The 18,877-nt window shown below is 46.7% G+C and overlaps 1 protein-coding gene across 1 annotated transcript in view; it reads left to right on the top strand.

Annotated features, from left to right (window-relative positions):
* Positions 1-16,538, top strand: part of mcama (melanoma cell adhesion molecule a) — a 38,186-nt gene extending 21,648 nt beyond the window's left edge. The window contains exons 10-16 of the mRNA XM_072445463.1: positions 2,068-2,209; positions 4,937-5,067; positions 11,445-11,586; positions 12,068-12,103; positions 12,208-12,337; positions 15,756-15,861; positions 16,354-16,538. Coding sequence (XP_072301564.1) covers positions 2,068-2,209; positions 4,937-5,067; positions 11,445-11,586; positions 12,068-12,103; positions 12,208-12,337; positions 15,756-15,861; positions 16,354-16,356 — 690 coding nt within the window. The 3' untranslated portion in view covers positions 16,357-16,538. The remainder of the gene's footprint in view (positions 1-2,067; positions 2,210-4,936; positions 5,068-11,444; positions 11,587-12,067; positions 12,104-12,207; positions 12,338-15,755; positions 15,862-16,353) is intronic.
* Positions 16,539-18,877: the final 2,339 nt, after the last annotated feature.

Raw genomic sequence — 18,877 nt, 5'->3', positions numbered from 1 at the left:
CTGTGTCCACGCTAATGCGACTGTGTCCACGCTAATGCGACTGTGTCCACACTAATGCGACTGTGTCCACGCTAATACGACTGTGTCCACACTAATGCGACTGTGTCCACACTAATGGGACTGTGTCCACGCTAATACGACTGTGTCCATGCTAATGCGACTGTGACACACTAATGCGACTGTGTCCACACGCTAATGCGACTGTGTCCACACTAATGCGACTGTGTCCACACTAATGGGACTGTGTCCACGCTAATACGACTGTGTCCATGCTAATGCAACTGTGACACATTAATGTGACTGTGTCCACGCTAATGTGACTGTGTCCACACTAATGCGACTGTGTCCCTAATGCGACTGTGTCCACACTAATGTGACTGTGTCCACACTAATGCGACTATGTCCACGCTAATGCGACTGTGTCCACACTAATGGGACTGTGTCCACGCTAATACGACTGTGTCCATGCTAATGCAACTGTGACACATTAATGTGACTGTGTCCACGCTAATACGACTGTGTCCATGCTAATGCAACTGTGACACATTAATGTGACTGTGTCCACGCTAATGTGACTGTGTCCACACTAATGCGACTGTGTCCCTAATGCGACTGTGTCCACACTAATGTGACTGTGTCCACACTAATGCGACTGTGTCCACACTAATGGGACTGTGTCCACGCTAATGCGACTGTGTCCACGCTAATGTGACTGTGTCCACACGCTAATGCGACTGTGTCCACGCTAATGCGACTGTGTCCACGCTAATGTGACTGTGTCCACACTAATGAGACTGTGTCCACGCTAATGCGACTGTGTCCACGCTAATGCGACTGTGTCCACGCTAATGCGACTGTGTCCACGCTAATGCGACTGTGTCCACGCTAATGCGACTGTGTCCACGCTAATGCGACTCTGTCCACGCTAATGCGACTGTGTCCACGCTAATGCGACTGTGTCCACGCTAATGCGACTGTGTCCACGCTAATGCGACTGTGTCCACGCTAATGCGACTGTGTCCACACTAATGCGACTGTGTCCACGCTAATACGACTGTGTCCACACTAATGCGACTGTGACACAAACACAATGACCTCATTTCATTCACTACAGGAATAATCTGTCACTAAGATGTTGTGCCACAGTGTTCACAAAGAACTATTACGAGGGTTTATGAAGTCAGCCTGCCTTTATCAGCTCTGCACTAAAGTCTGGATTGACGGCCTCTTCTCGGCTGCGTGTCGTGTAATTCCATCAGGACCATAAAGTTTAGAAAGTGTGACCATCGAGCTCCAGGATATTCACACATACAGTATATCTGTGTGTCCCAGGAGAGGCCCCGCCCGCTCAGAGCTCCTCTGTCTGCTCGCTCTTTCAAACGCACGTCACCAACACTTTCATTCTGGGGTTGGACCAGGAATAAATAAGATAATCCTTAACAGCAGGAATATGTCTCTGTTTTTGATGGATCCAAACAGCGTCAGCTTCAGGCGTGTTTGTCACGTTTTGCTTGTTCTGCTCATGCTTTAAGAATGTGGACAGTTGTGAGGAGGGAAAGAGGTCCAGTCGCCATGGTGACCCTTGTCTGTTCATTACTGTCAATGATTCCTTTTTTTGGGTAATTGTACATTTTGGGTACACTGTACGTGTATTTGTATGTAATTGTAATGAGCTACAGCGTTCGTTTGTCCCAATGGTCCCTCGTGCGTCAGCCTCTGCTCCTTTTACTCCCACCTCACTGCTCTGCATCGCCTGCTCTGATTGGACGGAGCAAAAAGAATAGGCTTTTGTTTAAAACGACCTCAAATTGTTAAATAAAAAAAGGAAATCAAACTACTATTAAAATTGCTTTAAAAAGCAACTAGTACTTAGTACTTTGAGTCGCATTTTTCATGTGTTTTTACTTTAAGTTAAAGCCTTGAAAATGTTGATCCTCATAAAGCCCAGCGACTGTCGAATATCAGCCAGAGACTGAGCACAGTCTGAGGGTTTGAGAGCTTTTAGTCCGTTTTATATCATGTCAATGCTCCAGAACATATTCTAAACCCCTCCTCTCTTCTGTGCAGGACGGGCGCGTGGTGGGCACCGGCTCCGCCCTCCTCTTGCGGGACGCGTCCTACCACACGGCGGGAGAGTACGTGTGCGAGGTGACCGTGCCCGCGCTGCCCGCTCTGCACACGCAAAGCTCTGTGCACATCATCGTACACGGTAAGACCATCCTGCTGAGCGAGTCCATCCTGCTGAGCGAGTCCATCCTGCTGAGCGAGTCCATCCTGCTGAGCGAGTCCATCCTGCTGGGCGAGTCCATCCTGCTGAGCGAGTCCATCCTGCTGGGCGAGTCCATCCTGCTGAGCAAGACCATCCTGCTGAGCGAGTCCATCCTGCTGAGCGAGTCCATCCTGCTGGGCGAGTCCATCCTGCTGAGCGAGTCCATCCTGCTGAGCGAGTCCATCCTGCTGGGCGAGTCCATCCTGCTGAGCGAGACCATCCTGCTGAGCGAGACCATCCTGCTGAGCGAGACCATCCGAGACGCACAAACACCACAACAAACACTACAACAAACAACACAACAACACGATCGACGGAACCATCAGAATGTACAGGAGGTGCTTCTGGAGATGTTTGAAACATTATACATGTACATAATGTACAGGATATGCATATACATCTATGGATATAAGTTGATTCAATTCAATTCAATTCATTTTTGTAACGCCCATAATCACAACAGCAGTTGCCTCTGAGGGCGACAGTGAAGAACGGACAAAACAATGTCCGTGGGGACGAGGGACGATGTCCTTAGCTCCTCCTTCTCGGCCAGGGAAAAGTACAAAAAACCTCCTTGGGAAAAAGTATAAACCTGGAGGAGTTCCAGATGAAGGAGAGATCTGGAGCTGGAGCCACTCAGGAGGAGAACCAGTTCCTCAGGAGGAGAACCAGTTCTTCAGGAGGAGAACCAGTTCATCAGGAGGAGAACTAGTTCATCAAGAGGAGAACCAGTTCTTCAGGAGGAGAACCAGTTCATCAGGAGGAGAACTAGTTCATCAGGAGGAGAACTAGTTCATCAGGAGGAGAACCAGTTCTTCAGGAGGAGAACCAGTTCCTCAGGAGGATTCTTCAGGATTCAGTTAGATATTAAAAGCCGGGGCCCCACCCTGGAGGCCTGGGGTTGGGGGTCTTATGCGTCAGCACCCTCAGGGGCCACATAGGGGCTGCTCAGAGGACAGTGGCAGTCAAAGGAAGATGCCTCAATGACCTGGTCCACACACACACCTCTCTGGGGGAGGGGCCCCGCTGCTGCAGGAGGTTGAGTGACGGACAGACATAATCGGCTCTGGATCCTCTGGTGTGGCCCCTGGGAAGAGGCTTAGATACTGCTCGGAGTTAGATCAATGCCTCTGATCTGAACCCGAGTGGTGTTTTGTTATTGGACTTGTGGTGGTCCAAGGTTGTCCTCAAGTCTGTCCCCTCTTCAGTTTGAGTCGCTGCTGGAACAGTTCATCTGATGGAAGTGTGATGGTGTCCCCTGTGTGATGGTGTCCCCTGTGTGACGGTGTCCCCTGTGTGACGGTGTCCCCTGTGTGATGGTGTCCCCTGTGTGATGGTGTCCCCTGTGTGATAGTGTCCCCTGTGTGACGGTGTCCCCTGTGTGACGGTGTCCCCTGTGTGATGGTGTCCCCTGTGTGATGGTGTCCCCTGTGTGATGTGTCCCCTGTGTGATGGTGTCCCCTGTGTGATAGTGTCCCCTGTGTGATGGTGTCCCCTGTGTGATAGTGTCCCCTGTGTGATAGTGTCCCCTGTGTGATGGTGTCCCCTGTGTGATGGTGTCCCCTGTGTGATGTGTCCCCTGTGTGATGGTGTCCCCTGTGTGATAGTGTCCCCTGTGTGATAGTGTCCCCTGTGTGATGGTGTCCCCTGTGTGATAGTGTCCCCTGTGTGATAGTGTCCCCTGTGTGATGGTGTCCCCTGTGTGATGGTGTCCCCTGTGTGATGGTGTCCCCTGTGTGATGGTGTCCCCTGTGTGATAGTGTCCCCTGTGTGATGGTGTCCCCTGTGTGATGGTGTCCCCTGTGTGATAGTGTCCCCTGTGTGATAGTGTCCCCTGTGTGATGGTGTCCCCTGTGTGACGGTGTCCCCTGTGTGACGGTGTCCCCTGTGTGACGGTGTCCCCTGTGTGATGGTGTCCCCTGTGTGATGGTGTCCCCTGTGTGATGGTGTCCCCTGTGTGATGGTGTCCCCTGTGTGATAGTGTCCCCTGTGTGATGGTGTCCCCTGTGTGATGGTGTCCCCTGTGTGATGGTGTCCCCTGTGTGATGGTGTCCCCTGTGTGACGGTGTCCCCTGTGTGATAGTGTCCCCTGTGTGATGGTGTCCCCTGTGTGATGGTGTCCCCTGTGTGATGGTGTCCCCTGTGTGATGGTGTCCCCTGTGTGATGGTGTCCCCTGTGTGACGGTGTCCCCTGTGTGACGGTGTCCCCTGTGTGATAGTGTCCCCTGTGTGATGGTGTCCCCTGTGTGATGGTGTCCCCTGTGTGATGGTGTCCCCTGTGTGATGGTGTCCCCTGTGTGATAGTGTCCCCTGTGTGATAGTGTCCCCTGTGTGATGGTGTCCCCTATGTGACGGTGTCCCCTGTGTGACGGTGTCCCCTGTGTGATGGTGTCCCCTGTGTGACGGTGTCCCCTGTGTGACGGTGTCCCCTGTGTGATGGTGTCCCCTGTGTGATGGTGTCCCCTGTGTGATGGTGTCCCCTGTGTGACGGTGTCCCCTGTGTGATGGTGTCCCCTGTGTGATGGTGTCCCCTGTGTGATGGTGTCCCCTGTGTGACGGTGTCCCCTGTGTGATGGTGTCCCCTGTGTGATGGTGTCCCCTGTGTGATGGTGTCCCCTGTGTGACGGTGTCCCCTGTGTGATGGTGTCCCCTGTGTGCTGTGTGCAGGGCCTCCACAGATGCAGTCCGTGGAGCAGGAGGTCCGGATGGAGCACTCCACAGGTCGAGTGCTCAACCTGAGCTGTGAGGCCCAAGGATTCCCCCTTCCTTCAGTGTCCTGGAGCTTCTCTGCAGGACAGGTACGGCTCCGGCCCCTGCTCCGGCCCCTGCTCCGGCCCCTGCTCCGGCCCTAAGCTCAACATTCTGTAGAGCTGTGGTTTCAAACTCAAGCGGAGGACGTGCAGGAGCTCGTAACAGTGTGAAAACTGAAACATCTCCACATTTTGTCACATCACAACCACAAACTTACATAAATTCACAACACACAGTGGCACACGACTGTGGAGTGGATGGGAAATGATACATCATTTCCAGATTCAAAAATATATCAAATATAAACTGAAAAGTGCAGTGTGCAAAAGTATTCAGTCCTTTGTGGAAGTGTTTCTCTGCAGTTCCAGCTGAAGCCTCTTGGGGCTCTACAGCTTTGAGAGCGTTTGTGAACAGCACTTTTCAGATCTTCCACAGATTCTCTTGGATTTAGCTCTGGACTTTGGGACATTCTAACACATGATTATGTTTAAACCGTTCCATTGTAGCTCTGGCTTTATGTTTAGGCTCGTTGTCCTGCTGAAGGTGAAGCTCCGCCCCAGTCTCAGGTCTTGACAGTGGGGCAGAGGGTGTGTCCAGAGTCATGTGACCTGTTTTACACCACACACAGTTCCGCTCTGCTCTGCTCCACATCTTCTGACAAACTGCAAACAGGACTTCTTATGACTTCTTCTCTCCGCTCTTCCATAAAGTCCAGATTTGTACAGTGCTCGACTCATGGTTGTCCTGTGGACAGATTCCTTGTCCACCTGAGCTGTGGATCTCTGCAGCCCCTCTAGAGTTCCCAGGGGCCTCTTGGCCGCATCTCTGATCAGAGGTCTCCTTGTTCAGATGTAAGTTTTGTCTTGTAGGTTTGTAGTTGTCCCAGACTCATTGAACAGTGCTCGGTGAGATGTTCAATCTTTTTCTGACCTAACACGGCTTTAAACTTCTCCACACGTTCTCCCTGACCTGTGGTGAGGTCTTAGGTCTGAACAAACGTCTGTGGCCTTCACTGAACAGATCCTCTCACACTAAGATTAGATTACACACAGACTCTACTGAACCATTAGATCCACGTTCAGTCTTTCAACGATCATCAGGAAACTTCTGACACAAACGATCCACTGAGGGAAAAGGGGCTGAATACTTTGCACACTGCACTTTTCAGTTTTTTACTTCTTAATTCTGGAAATCATGTATCATTTTCCTTCCACGTCACAATTGTGTGCCACTTCCACATAAAATGTGAAGTTGTGGTCATAACATTATATGAGAACATTTTTATTCATTTGTTCAACTGTCAAAATGCAGATGTTTTATCCTAGTTTATGGTTAAATCTTGGTCATTATTATCGATCCACATGAAACAAAAACGGCAAAACTGGCACAAAGTTCCACAGCGTCACTGATGAACCAGCTCCATGTGGCGGCTTTGACTACACTATGATTATATTATAGATTTGACTGAAAAATGTGCCAATAGTTTCCCACTATTTTGGTGAAATGTATGACTGTACTTCCTGTTTGGACATGAGTGGCAGATAACCACATCCGTTACCTAGCGACCATTCTGAAAGAACCAAAATCCACATAAACTACACAAAAGTTATGATTTGGCAAATAATTATACCTTCATTTTGTAAAATGGTTGTATAAACGAGGCGTCAGTCGCCTTGTGACATCACTTCCTGTCATTTTAAACTCTGGTGAGTTCATATTGACATAAAACTATGATCATTATTTACCACAGGTTCGATCTCACCAATAAATACAAAAAGTAGCAAACCTGGAATATGCACTTTCAAAGTGAAGAAAAGTGAAGAAAATATAATATACATATATATATATATCCATATATCCTTCATATAGTACAGTATATATGCGATGGCCCATATGTTTGCTGTATTCATCTTATGTATATTGAAAGCCGCAGTGATAAAAGAGTTCACATTTCTAATGCTCGATTACACTCTATTATAGCGTTATATATATTTCCAAACAAGTGAGGAGTTAATTTAGTGTTAACATAACTGTATTCTGCTCCACAATTATTAACACTTGCCTATAATAAACTGCTTATTACCAAAGGTCTATTAGAAGGATAATTTATGTACAAAAATGTCCAAACATCAGACCAATAAGCAAGAAGGAGTTCATTAATAGGACGGGTTAAGCAGGATAAGTCAGTAAACTTTAGTTATAAAGCGCTTTTCACAGACAAAATAAAGTGCTGGTTTCAGCAAAACAACATTTACAAAAGAAGAGGCTTTAAACAAGTGCTTATGCCAAACATAATAGCATTTATTTATATATTATTCATTAACAAGTGGGTATAATCGCTCATTCATCCAGGAGTGTCCGTCGATGAAAAAGATTCCGAGAAGGCAAAAAAAAAATGCATTAAAATCACAACGATATGACAGAAATCACAAAACAGTTTAAAACATGAAAGAGAAGAGTGCAAATAGAATCCGTTCAGTCACATGCACAGCTAAACACAACTGTTTTATCTTAGATTTGAGCATTGTCAGAGTAGGACCTGTCTCACATCTTCAGGAAGAATGTTCCAGATTTTAGCTGCATCAAACTAGTATCAGGACGGTGCTCGGCACATCAGATTCTGTAGCAGGTGCGTGGGAAAAAGGCGTACACAACGCTAAAAGTAGTAGAAAGTAGTAGTAGTAGAAAGAAAAACCCGCACTCTGTCTAACTTGCAAATGAAATGTATTTACAGATGAAGAGGCAGCATTTCGGCAACTGCGCCTTCGTCAGGCAAATGGGTGACTGAGGGTGGGACAGAGGGTTGAATAGGAGTGGCCAATCACAGACGTTTAAGAAACGCATAAGGGATCATCTCAAAATAGGTTGAAGCTGAAAAGACGACATTTTTTTAGTCCCCTCAAAAGACTAAAAAACAAAAATGCCACATAAAATTTTACGATCGGGACATTTCACTTGCTGCTGTTCGACGTCCGCGTTGATAAAACGATGGTAGTTTGATAGACCCTGCTCACCTCTAGTCCCTGAACATCCTTTGGTATGTTTATCAGTCCTGACTCTGGCACCAGCAGGAGGCCGGTCCATGTTTAGTCCTGACTATGGCACCAGCAGGAGGCCGGTCCATGTTTAGTCCTGACTATGGCACCAGCAGGAGGCCGGTCCATGTTTACTCCTGACTCTGGCACCAGCAAGAGGCCGGTCCATGTTTAGTCCTGACTCTGGCACCAGCAGGAGGCCGGTCCATGTTTAGTCCTGACTATGGCACCAGCAGGAGGCCGGTCCATGTTTAGTCCTGACTATGGCACCAGCAGGAGGCCGGTCCATGTTTAGTCCTGACTCTGGCACCAGCAGAAGGCCGGTCCCTGAGGTCCTCAGAGTCTGAGATGGTTCATATGGCACTAACATGTCTGAGATGTACTTTGGTGCTAGGCCATGGAGAGATTTGTACACAAGCAGAGCTGCTTTAAAGGTCCCATATCATGCGAAATCAACTTTTCAGAGCTTTTAACCTTCTTACAGAGCTATTGGTGCCTCAAATATGTGCCCAAAGTGTTTTTTTGATTGATTCCCGCTGTTTTTAGCTATAGTACAGTATATATCCTCCTCCTAGGATCTGCAGAAAAACGGGTGCTACTCACTTTATCACTATTTCCCCCTTCCCCCCACCCTGAGAGGTGCCGTGGAGACAGCATATACGCGGAATAGAGCCATCGCTGTTAGTTTCATGTTGCACAGGAGAGCCAGCTGCGCTGTGGATCTTCGGACTTGTGGGATGGAACTTACAGCAAAGTTACATTAGAGTGTTGGCACAGACGATGGAGCGCGAGAGCTGTACATACACCGTCTCCACGCTGAGACTACGTCACGGGGTGGGCGGGGGAGCCAGATCGCTCTTTGCAAGGGTGGGGGCGAATCTTAACCCGTTACCGTCCATTTTCCAAATTACAATTATTAATTATTTCCGTGGTCAATACCAGCAAGTTATACATCATTTAAAGCTTATTTTCTCAACAAAACAAATATGTCATTGATTGAATAATATGCCCCAAGAAGCAATTGCCAATAGTTTGTGGGAAAGTCTCAACTTTTACAAACGCATGTCCTGTTTGCTGTTTATGACGGAAGAAACGGCTTTAATTCTGTACATGCTTGTACTCAGTCTGTCCATAAGGATTGAAAAACAATATCCACTTTTTTTGTTCGTTTTGTTCTCTGGCTCATGCTTTTCGTCCGGCTCGTCCGGCGCATTTCTCCGTCCACAAAAAATGACCTGTTTGACTGATAAGATGGTGTTTGGCATCGATCTTTCTTCAGAATGTTAGCCACAGAATGAGACCATCCACCATTTTTTCTGTCCACGGGTTTGTTTGCTACAGCCGCCGCAAAAAAAATGCGCTGCTTCCGACGCGCGCATCCATCTTTGTTTTCATTACATAGCGCCAGCATGCGATGACGTAGAAGACTTTGATTGACATATTATTCTAGCCAATAAGAATAGCTATAGAATGGTGGGTGGGACTAAGGGCTTCGTCACACAGAATCCTCTATATTCACGTGCGTAAAGACAGTCAGAGCCTAGATTTTTCGGCAGGAGGTGATTAGATTTTACGCATCACGTTTTCTGATTTTATTAGCCTTTTGGACGCACATTTTGTTAGATATATGTATTATTATACCAATACAAAAATAAAATAAAAATATTATATTTTTTTTTTTTCACCTCTATATGGGAAATTCATGGGTAAACTCATATTTACACATTTTCACATACATTGTTTTTAGCAGTTATAATTGCTATTAGTGGCCTACAAAACATCAAAATGTATGTTTTATGATCATAGAGGAGCTAAAATTGTAATAAAACAGTTTGGCACAGTTGGCACATATTTGGATCACTTGAATACTTTTTGATACAAAAAGGTCAACAGCACCAAAATGCCTGTTCCTAGAGATCTGAAACTTTACACAGTTGTTGTCAACAAGATAAACATCATGTTCAGTGAACAGCATATGCACACAATGAAGTATGTCATGCTCAGGACTATTACAAATTGACAATATTCAGGCGAGACTAAAAAAGGATGTTTGGTTTATGTTTGGGCTTCTGTAGTGTAAGTTCTGAAGCCCTGACAGTGTGTCATGTGCACATCTGCATAAACTAGAAGGCCTAAGCTTTCTAATGATGCATCACACTTGCATGTGGAACATAAGATCCTCTTTTAATAAGCAATGCCATTTGGGTCCAACAGGGCGAAATAGGTGGATGGTAACAGGTCAAACCAAGCCGTGTGCATTTCCGGTTTGTGAGCGGATCCAAGATATGGTTGATATTTCATAACTATTGTGTTATGGGTGTTGCACAACCCTTATTATTATCAAATATACCCTTAGGGTGGACTATAAAGCGGGAAAAATAGCATGATATGGGATCTTAAAGTCTCTTCTCTGAGCCACAGGGGGCAGTGCAGAGACCTGAGAATAGGACTAATGTGATCATACTTCCTGGTTCTAGTCAGGACCCGAGCAGCAGTGTTCTGGATGTACTGCAGCTGTTTTACAGCTCGTTTGGAGAGACCAGTGAGCGGCCGTTACAGTCTAATCTACTGGAGACAAACGCATGGAGAAGTCTCTCCAAGTCTGGTTAGATATTGATTTTGGCAATGTTTTTAGATGGTAAAAAGCTGCTGATGTTATTGATTTGATGTGTTAAAGTTCAAGTCTGAGTCCATTATTACCCCCAGATTTATCACTTGGTTTGTAGGTTTTAGAGCGAGACTCTGGAGGATGACGCTGACACTTTCTCTTTGTTTCTGTGACAAAGACGACAATTTCAGTCTTGTCTGAGTTCAGCTGGAGAAAGTTGTTCTCCACACACTGATCTGTTGGATGCAGTGACAGAGTGAATCCACTGGTCCATATTCACCTGTGACAGTGAAACATAGATCTGACTCGTCTGCATCATTGTGATAGGACACATTTTCACTGCGTATCAGCTGACCTAACAGCAGCATGTAGAGTCAAATGGAGTGAACATCAGCTCAGACTGAAGAGGATTTCATCTTTACTCTGACCATTACAAGTACATTGTATAATGAATATGTGTGTTTATCTACTTGTATTGTGATTTGAATGTATCTATTCTATAAAGTACTTTGAATTACATTGTGAACAAAATCTTTACAAGTAAACTTGATTGGCCTACTGACAGAGAAGATGTCAAACTGTGTGCCTGTTTTTGTTTCATGTGGATAGACCCAGTAATTACAGAGACATGAACCATGGATTAAGCCAGAACAGTTGCAATGACAAGCAGATTGTGCCGTACACTTGTGACACGCCCGCCGACTCCATTTGAAACCAAAGTCAGTCAAAGCGGTTGCGATGTGTGTTCTATTGAAGCTGAACCCCTGCTGTGCTGTTCCAGAGCTGGGAGGAGGTGGTCTCTCGCTCCTCGTCTCACTCCTCTCTCAGCGTGGTGTCCATCCGAGTGAGCTCAGACTTTAGCGCCGTGTGCAACGCCTCCAACGACCTGGGCGCCGAAGCTCGTGTGTTCAACGTCAAAGCAGGTGCAGTGAAGGCCATCCTACTCTGAGCACTTTTGGGTTGTAAAATCTTTTTCTGTCCTGCCGTGTGCCAGTGTCGCAAATCACTGAAAAAGCTTTGTCTTACACCAGTGGTTCTCAACCTGTTTTCAGTCACAATCCCCAATCCCCTGCATTTGAAGTGTCAAGCCTTATTCAAGACTATAGCATACATTTTTTATATTATCCACATTATCTGGGGACCCCCTGAAATGACTTTGTGGCCCCTATAGGGGTCCTGACCCCCAGGTTGAAAACCACTGTCTTAAACCCTGAAGCCCAGAGTTTTTCCTGGAGCATAAATAACAGATGAGCTCCTTCCCATTTATGTGTACTTCTCTCTTTATGCCAACACTGGTGTTTTTGATGAACCAAAACCCCAAAATCAGATCTGATTATTGTAGTTTTTGACTGTTTGTGTAAATGTCCTGTGAGGCCGGAGCTGATGTTTATGTCCTGTCCACAGTTCCCATGGTGACATCTCCTGCTGCCTTCTCTCCAGGTAAACCTCCAACATCACACTCATCATTCCCGAGAGGGTCGTTAGGGGGTCAGAACTTGTGTGTGGTCGCTGCTTGGTGATCATTGGTCTGTTGTGTGGTCCAGCAGAGGGCAGTGGAGTCTTCATTGTGGTCATCATCCTGGGCCTGCTGCTGCTCGCCATCCTGGGCAGTGTCATCTACTTCCTCCACAAGAAGAACCGACTTCCCTGTGGACGCTCGGGCAAACAGAGCATGTGAGGACTGCTACTACTGCTACTGCTACTACTGCTACTGCTACTACTGCTACTGCTACTGCTACTACTGCTACTGCTGCTGCTGCTACTACTACTGTTACTACTGCTGCCACTACTGCTACTGCTGCTACTACTGCTACTGCTACTACTGCTACTGCTGCTACTGCTACTGCTACTACTGCTGCTACTACTGCTACTGCTGCTACTACAGCTGCTACTACTGCTGCTACTACTGCTACTGCTACTACTGCTACTGCTGCTACTACTACTGCTACTGCTACTACTGCTGCTACTACTGCTGCTGCTGCTACTACAGCTGCTACTACTGCTGCTACTACTGCTACTGCTTCTACTGCTACTACTGCTACTGCTTCTACTGCTACTACTGCTACTGCTACTACTGCTACTGCTGCTACTGCTACTACTGCTACTGCTTCTACTGCTACTACTGCTACTGCGACTACTGCTACTACTGCTACTGCTACTACTGCTGCTACTACTGCTACTGCTGCTACTACAGCTGCTACTACTGCTGCTACTACTGCTACTGCTTCTACTGCTACTACTGCTACTGCTACTACTGCTACTGCTGCTACTGCTACTACTGCTACTGCTTCTACTGCTACTACTGCTACTGCGACTACTGCTACTACTGCTACTGCTACTACTGCTGCTACTACTGCTACTGCTGCTACTACAGCTGCTACTACTGCTGCTACTACTGCTACTGCTACTACTGCTACTGCTGCTACTGCTACTACTGCTACTGCTTCTACTGCTACTACTGCTACTGCGACTACTGCTACTACTGCTACTGCTACTACTGCTGCTACTACTGCTACTGCTGCTACTACAGCTGCTACTACTGCTGCTACTACTGCTACTGCTTCTACTGCTTCTACTGCTACTACTGCTACTGCTTCTACTGCTACTACTGCTACTGCTACTACTGCTACTGCTGCTACTGCTACTACTGCTACTGCTTCTACTGCTACTACTGCTACTGCTACTACTGCTACTGCTGCTACTGCTACTACTGCTACTGCTGCTACTGCTACTGCTACTACTGCTGCTACTACTGCTACTGCTACTACTGCTACTACTGCTACTGCTACTACTGCTACTACTGCTACTGCTGCTACTGCTACTACTGCTACTGCTGCTACTGCTGCTACTGCTACTGCTACTACTGCTGCTACTACTGCTACTGCTACTACTACTGCTACTGCTACTACTGCTACTGCTGCTACTGCTACTGCTACTACTGCTACTGCTACTACTGCTACTGCTGCTACTGCTACTGCTACTACTGCTGCTACTACTGCTACTGCTGCTACTACAGCTGCTACTACTGCTGCTACTACTGCTACTGCTACTACTGCTACTGCTGCTACTACTACTGCTACTGCTACTACTGCTGCTACTACTGCTACTGCTACTACTGCTACTACTGCTACTGCTACTACTGCTGCTACTACTGCTACTACTGCTACTGCTGCTACTGCTACTGCTACTACTGCTGCTACTACTGCTACTACTGCTGCTACTACAGCTGCTACTGCTACTGCTACTACTGCGACTACTGCTACTACTGCTACTGCTACTACTGCTGCGACTACTGCTACTACTACTGCTGCTACTACTGCTATTACTGCTTCTACTACTACTTGTAACCCAGGTGTCAAATCCTGTTCCATGTCTACCTTTCTCCCTGTTTAATGTACGTCTGCCTCTGTATTGGCCCCGCGATCTCGCCAGGTCTTGTGGGTTAGTCTGACCAATCAGTGTTGGTTTTCTCAATGAAGTCGCACAGTCACGTGACCTGGCACGGCCAATCGCATGTATTTACGGTGCTGCCTGGGGTTCAGTTTGCGTGGTGCAATCGGGAAGCCAGTAGAGAGATGATGCCGTGACAGGGCTTGTGTGCAAGGCATAGTCTACAGAATTTGGCCAGGTTTTTTAATCCTGATGGTGAGCGGATGGCCTAGGCCTGATGGCAAGCTGATGGCCTAGGCCTGATGGCAAGCTGATGGCCTAGGCCTGATGGCGAGCTGATGGCCTAGGCCTGATGGCCTAGAGCCTACAGAGCCCACTGGAAATCGAGTGGATCGCAGAGCCGTATTTCTCCTGCCGGACCGGTAGGGGGCTCTTTGCAGCCCACATAAAACTCTCTCACATGCCCATTGCCAACTAAACCATTTACTCCTCACAAACTCTGTTCCAAGAATAAAGTAACTGGCTACACTTCTTATGAGCTGATGTTTGGACGTTCCCCGAGGCTACCTATTGACCTAGCCTTCCACTTTGTGATGCATCATTGACATTGCACTTCCAATATGTGCAGAACATTTTGCTCTTAGAAGGAGAAGAGTTACTAGCTTGCGTCCAAAAAATTAAGCAAAATCAGTTGAAAGGAACAAAACACGATTTGATCAACAGGTTAAATCATCTAGTTTGGAAAAAGGAGAGAGATCTTGCCCAAAACATGCATTTTACGTGGAAAAAACATAAGCGAGTCACTTTCCTGTCGTTGGGGAGTCCTCTCGAGCAGCTGATGTCATGGATCCATCTTCGTCCAGGAGGGTGTTGCCGTGGAGAGCCTGATGAACAAGGGGAAATGGACTCAGGAGAATACCTACCTGAGACTGATGAAGCTGGCGCTCCGGAGACAAGGCCATGAATCGATCCAGGGCAAAGCTGCCCAGTAGAGATTTGTTCCTGTTCTGGACCTGATTTTGCAGAAGCTCCCTTTTCCATTTCAGACGCTGAGGATAGGGATGCTGTAGAGACGTCTAATCTAGCCAGCCCATCTGCCGTTCCTCGAGAGCGACAACCACCCAAGTGCCTACAATACATAGGGCAGCCATTCATCTTGGTAGTGCAAACGCTTTTCCACAGTTTAGCTCAGTGGTGAAGCTTTTGGCACTCCTGTGCCGATCTCGCGGGACATCAGCCTCATTGGGTCTCGTGGGTTAGTCTGACGTCGCACGATCATGTGACGTGGCTCGGCCAATTGCGTGTGTTTGTTACGCTACTGCCTGGGGGTGGTACAATCGGAAAGCCAGCTGAGAGACCATGACCCAAATTGTGTGACTAGGGCTTGTGTGCGAGGCATAGTCCGTGGAATTTGGCCAGGTTTTTGAATCCATTGTCCCAAATGCGTCACGTCACATGTGCACATTACTTACTGCTGTAACCAAATAATTAATACTATTTAGTATTGTATATTACTGTATATTTCTACATACCTCTACTAATACTAAATACTACTACTACTACTACTACTACTACTACTACTACTACTACTACTACTACTTACTACTACTACTACTACTACTACTACTACTACTACTACTACTACCTAACCCTTCTGTTAGCCTATGGAGTCTTATGCACATACGTATTGGCTTGTGTGCAGAACCAAAGAGAAGGGCAGTGCTAAGGACATTGTGGTGGAGATGAAGACTGAGGAGTCTGTTCTGCTCAAAGCAGTCAACGGAGACAAGAAGGCCCCAACTGAACAGGTACAACCACAGCGCCCCTAGCGGACAGGGCAAGAAGGGCCACTGGCTATGTTTACATGCACACCAAAAATCTGATCATTTTATGATTTCTGGTGTTATCAGATCATGTTCACACCTGTGTTAGTTTCACAAGGAAAGTGAAGCAAAAAAGGTCAAACGAATGTGGCAAAGACAAAAATCATAATTCATTACACATTGTCTTCTAAATACAATTATTTATGTGATTATGTTTTTAATTATTTTTTTCTGGCCTTTTGAATCAGATTGTTTTGATTGTTTAAATGACTGGATGTAAATGATTGGATGTTATCATATAACATCCAATGATCAGTAAGAAATCAGAGGAATCTCATAAGTGCACATGTAGCTGCAGTCTGTGTCTTTCACACTTGAGGCTGGTGTTGGTCAAAGCCTCTGTAGATGACAATAATGCGAGCACTGTAAAGCTCCAGACAGCTTCACACTGAACATGACTCTGTCCTCTGTCCACAGTGATGGCGGCCAAAGCACATTCCCATGAGGCGTTTCTGCACTGGAGCTGCAGCTGACTACGGGGCCACAAGAGGGCGCTGACCTGTCCAGCGGCACTTGTCCCTGTTCCTTTGTTCATTGTTCTAGACTGAAAATGTAAATAGTTTTGTTTTTGTTCTGAAGCTCATGGTGCAGTGTGCTGGTGCAGGGGCAGTGTGCTGGTGCAGGGGCAGTGTGGTGGTACAGGGGCAGTGTGGTGGTGCAGGGGCAGTGTGGTGGTACAGGGGCAGTGTGGTGGTACAGGGGCAGTGTGGTGGTGCAGGGGCAGTGTGGTGGTGCAGGGGCAGTGTGGTGGTACAGGGGCAGTGTGGTGGTACAGGGGCAGTGTGGTGGTACAGGGGCAGCAGGTCCAGGCTCAGTGTGTCCCCCTCGCAGTACCACACTGCACCTGCAGAGGGAACTGCAGAGTCCACAAGCTCTTCCATCTGTTCTTTAGCTCTGACATCATTGGACCGTCTCAACTCAGCTCCGCCCACACTTGGGTTACCCAGAATTTACACCTGGAGCTACAGCGACACGAAACATAGGCAAAGCTGCATACGCACTTATATTTAGACCAGAGATGTCAGAGCTGCTCCTGCGTCACAAGTCTGTGCATCTACACGTCGGTTAGACACAAACTGTTGCATATTCCTGCTTATTATGTGTTGTCAGATGCAGCAAGTTTCAAAACTTCAGTTTTGATGCTTTGCACAGAGCAGGCTTTGTGCTTGGATTAAAGTGTTGCTTCTTTTACTTCAAATGTTCCTTTCTTAAATCAGAACTAAGTGACTCTGGCGATAGAGCTCCCCCTGCAGCTCCCTTGTGATAATACATTGTCAGAAAATAGATGCTAAAAAGCTTTTCTCTCTTTTTATAATCATTATAAAACAGTATAATCACATTGACAAATATTAAAAAACAGCCAGGGTTTCTCAGGAGAGTTGTCTGGGTCAAATGTCTCAAGGCTGGTTTTCTGCCCAGAGACAGCAGGGGGCGACGATGGACACTTCAAACGCCCCATGAATACATGTTTAACCGTCACAGGTGAAAATGTTACTTCTGCTTGTAAAATGTTATTTGACATCGTAAAGTCATTTTTTTTCCAGTTTGAGGATAAACACTTCCCAGTCCTTCATGAATCATTTCCCCAGGTCCTGGACATGATCAGGACGAGGGCCACGTTGTTGTGACATGTTTTTAGATCAAGTATTTTGAAAGTTTATTTGACATAATGCGCATCTTTCCTGTGTTTCCTGTTGACGCTGAAAAATGTGAGCAAATACCAAATGTTAGCGGCACATGGGTAGTTACTCCTGTTGGACATGCGTATGACTCCGCTGGTGTAGATGGTCCAACCACTTACTATTGAAAGCAATTCCTGCGCGTGTCCTACAGCGTGTATCCTACAGCGCGTATCCTACAGCGTGTATCTACAGCTTGTATCCTACAGCACTTATATCCTACAGGGCGTATCCTACAGCGTGTATTCTACAGGGCGTGTCCTACAGGGCGTATATCTTGCAGGGCTTATCCTACAGGGTGTATCCTACAGGGCGTATCCTACAGGGCGTATCCTACAGCGTGTATTCTACAGGGCGTGTCCTACGGGGCGTATCCTACAGCGCGTATCCTTCAGGGTGTATCCTACAGGGCTTGTCCTACAGTGTGTATCCTACAGCGCGTATCCTACAGGGCGTATCCTACAGGGCGTATCCTACAGGGCTTGTCCTACAGTGTGTATCCTACAGCGCGTATCCTACAGGGCGTATCCTACAGGGCTTGTCCTACAGTGTATCCTACAGCGCGTATCCTACAGGGCGTATCCTACAGGGCATGTCCTACAGCGCGTATCCTACAGGGTGTATCCTACAGCGCATGTCCTACAGGGTGTATCCTACAGCGCAAATTCTACAGCGCATGTCCTACAGCGCATGTCCTACAGGGTGTGTCCTACTGTGCGTGTCCTACAGCGTGTGTCCTACGCTGCAGCCTGCTGTTGTACATTTTAAACTGTGTAGGTTCCAGAGCTCCACAGACCTGAGCCTTTCTCACATGTACATAGTACTTTCTCACATGTATATAGTACTTTCTCACATGTACATAGTACAAAATACATACATAAATACATACATGACTTCAGCTCTACAAGTGTAGGAACAGTAGTGATGGGCGATACCAGGTAATACTATGGCAGGAATATCAGTCTGATTCTGACCTCTGAGTTTTGTATTAAAATGTATTTTAAATTCTCTTCTTTATCATCTTTGCTCCAGCTTTGACCTGAACACGAGAGAGAGTCAAATATAAACAATGTCTAAAAATGTACTAAAACTTAAACGTTATTTTTGAAGTATCGCTATTTTTGCATGAGAATAAATACTTTTTTTAAAATGTTTTTTTAACATAAAAAGTATTCCGTATAAAGTCAGTCTGGCACATGTCCCCATTTGTCCAAATGTCCTGTAAACTTGTCAATTTTCAAATTCAGTCTTTTTGTAAATAT

Source organism: Eucyclogobius newberryi, unplaced genomic scaffold (genome assembly GCF_026437365.1).
Source record: "Eucyclogobius newberryi isolate DKJ021-1_F unplaced genomic scaffold, fEucNew1.0.hap1 SCAF_15, whole genome shotgun sequence".
NCBI classification, from domain to species: domain Eukaryota; kingdom Metazoa; phylum Chordata; class Actinopteri; order Gobiiformes; family Gobiidae; genus Eucyclogobius; species Eucyclogobius newberryi.
Note: the sequence above shows the minus strand (reverse complement) of the source record. Positions and strands in the feature narration are given on the sequence as shown.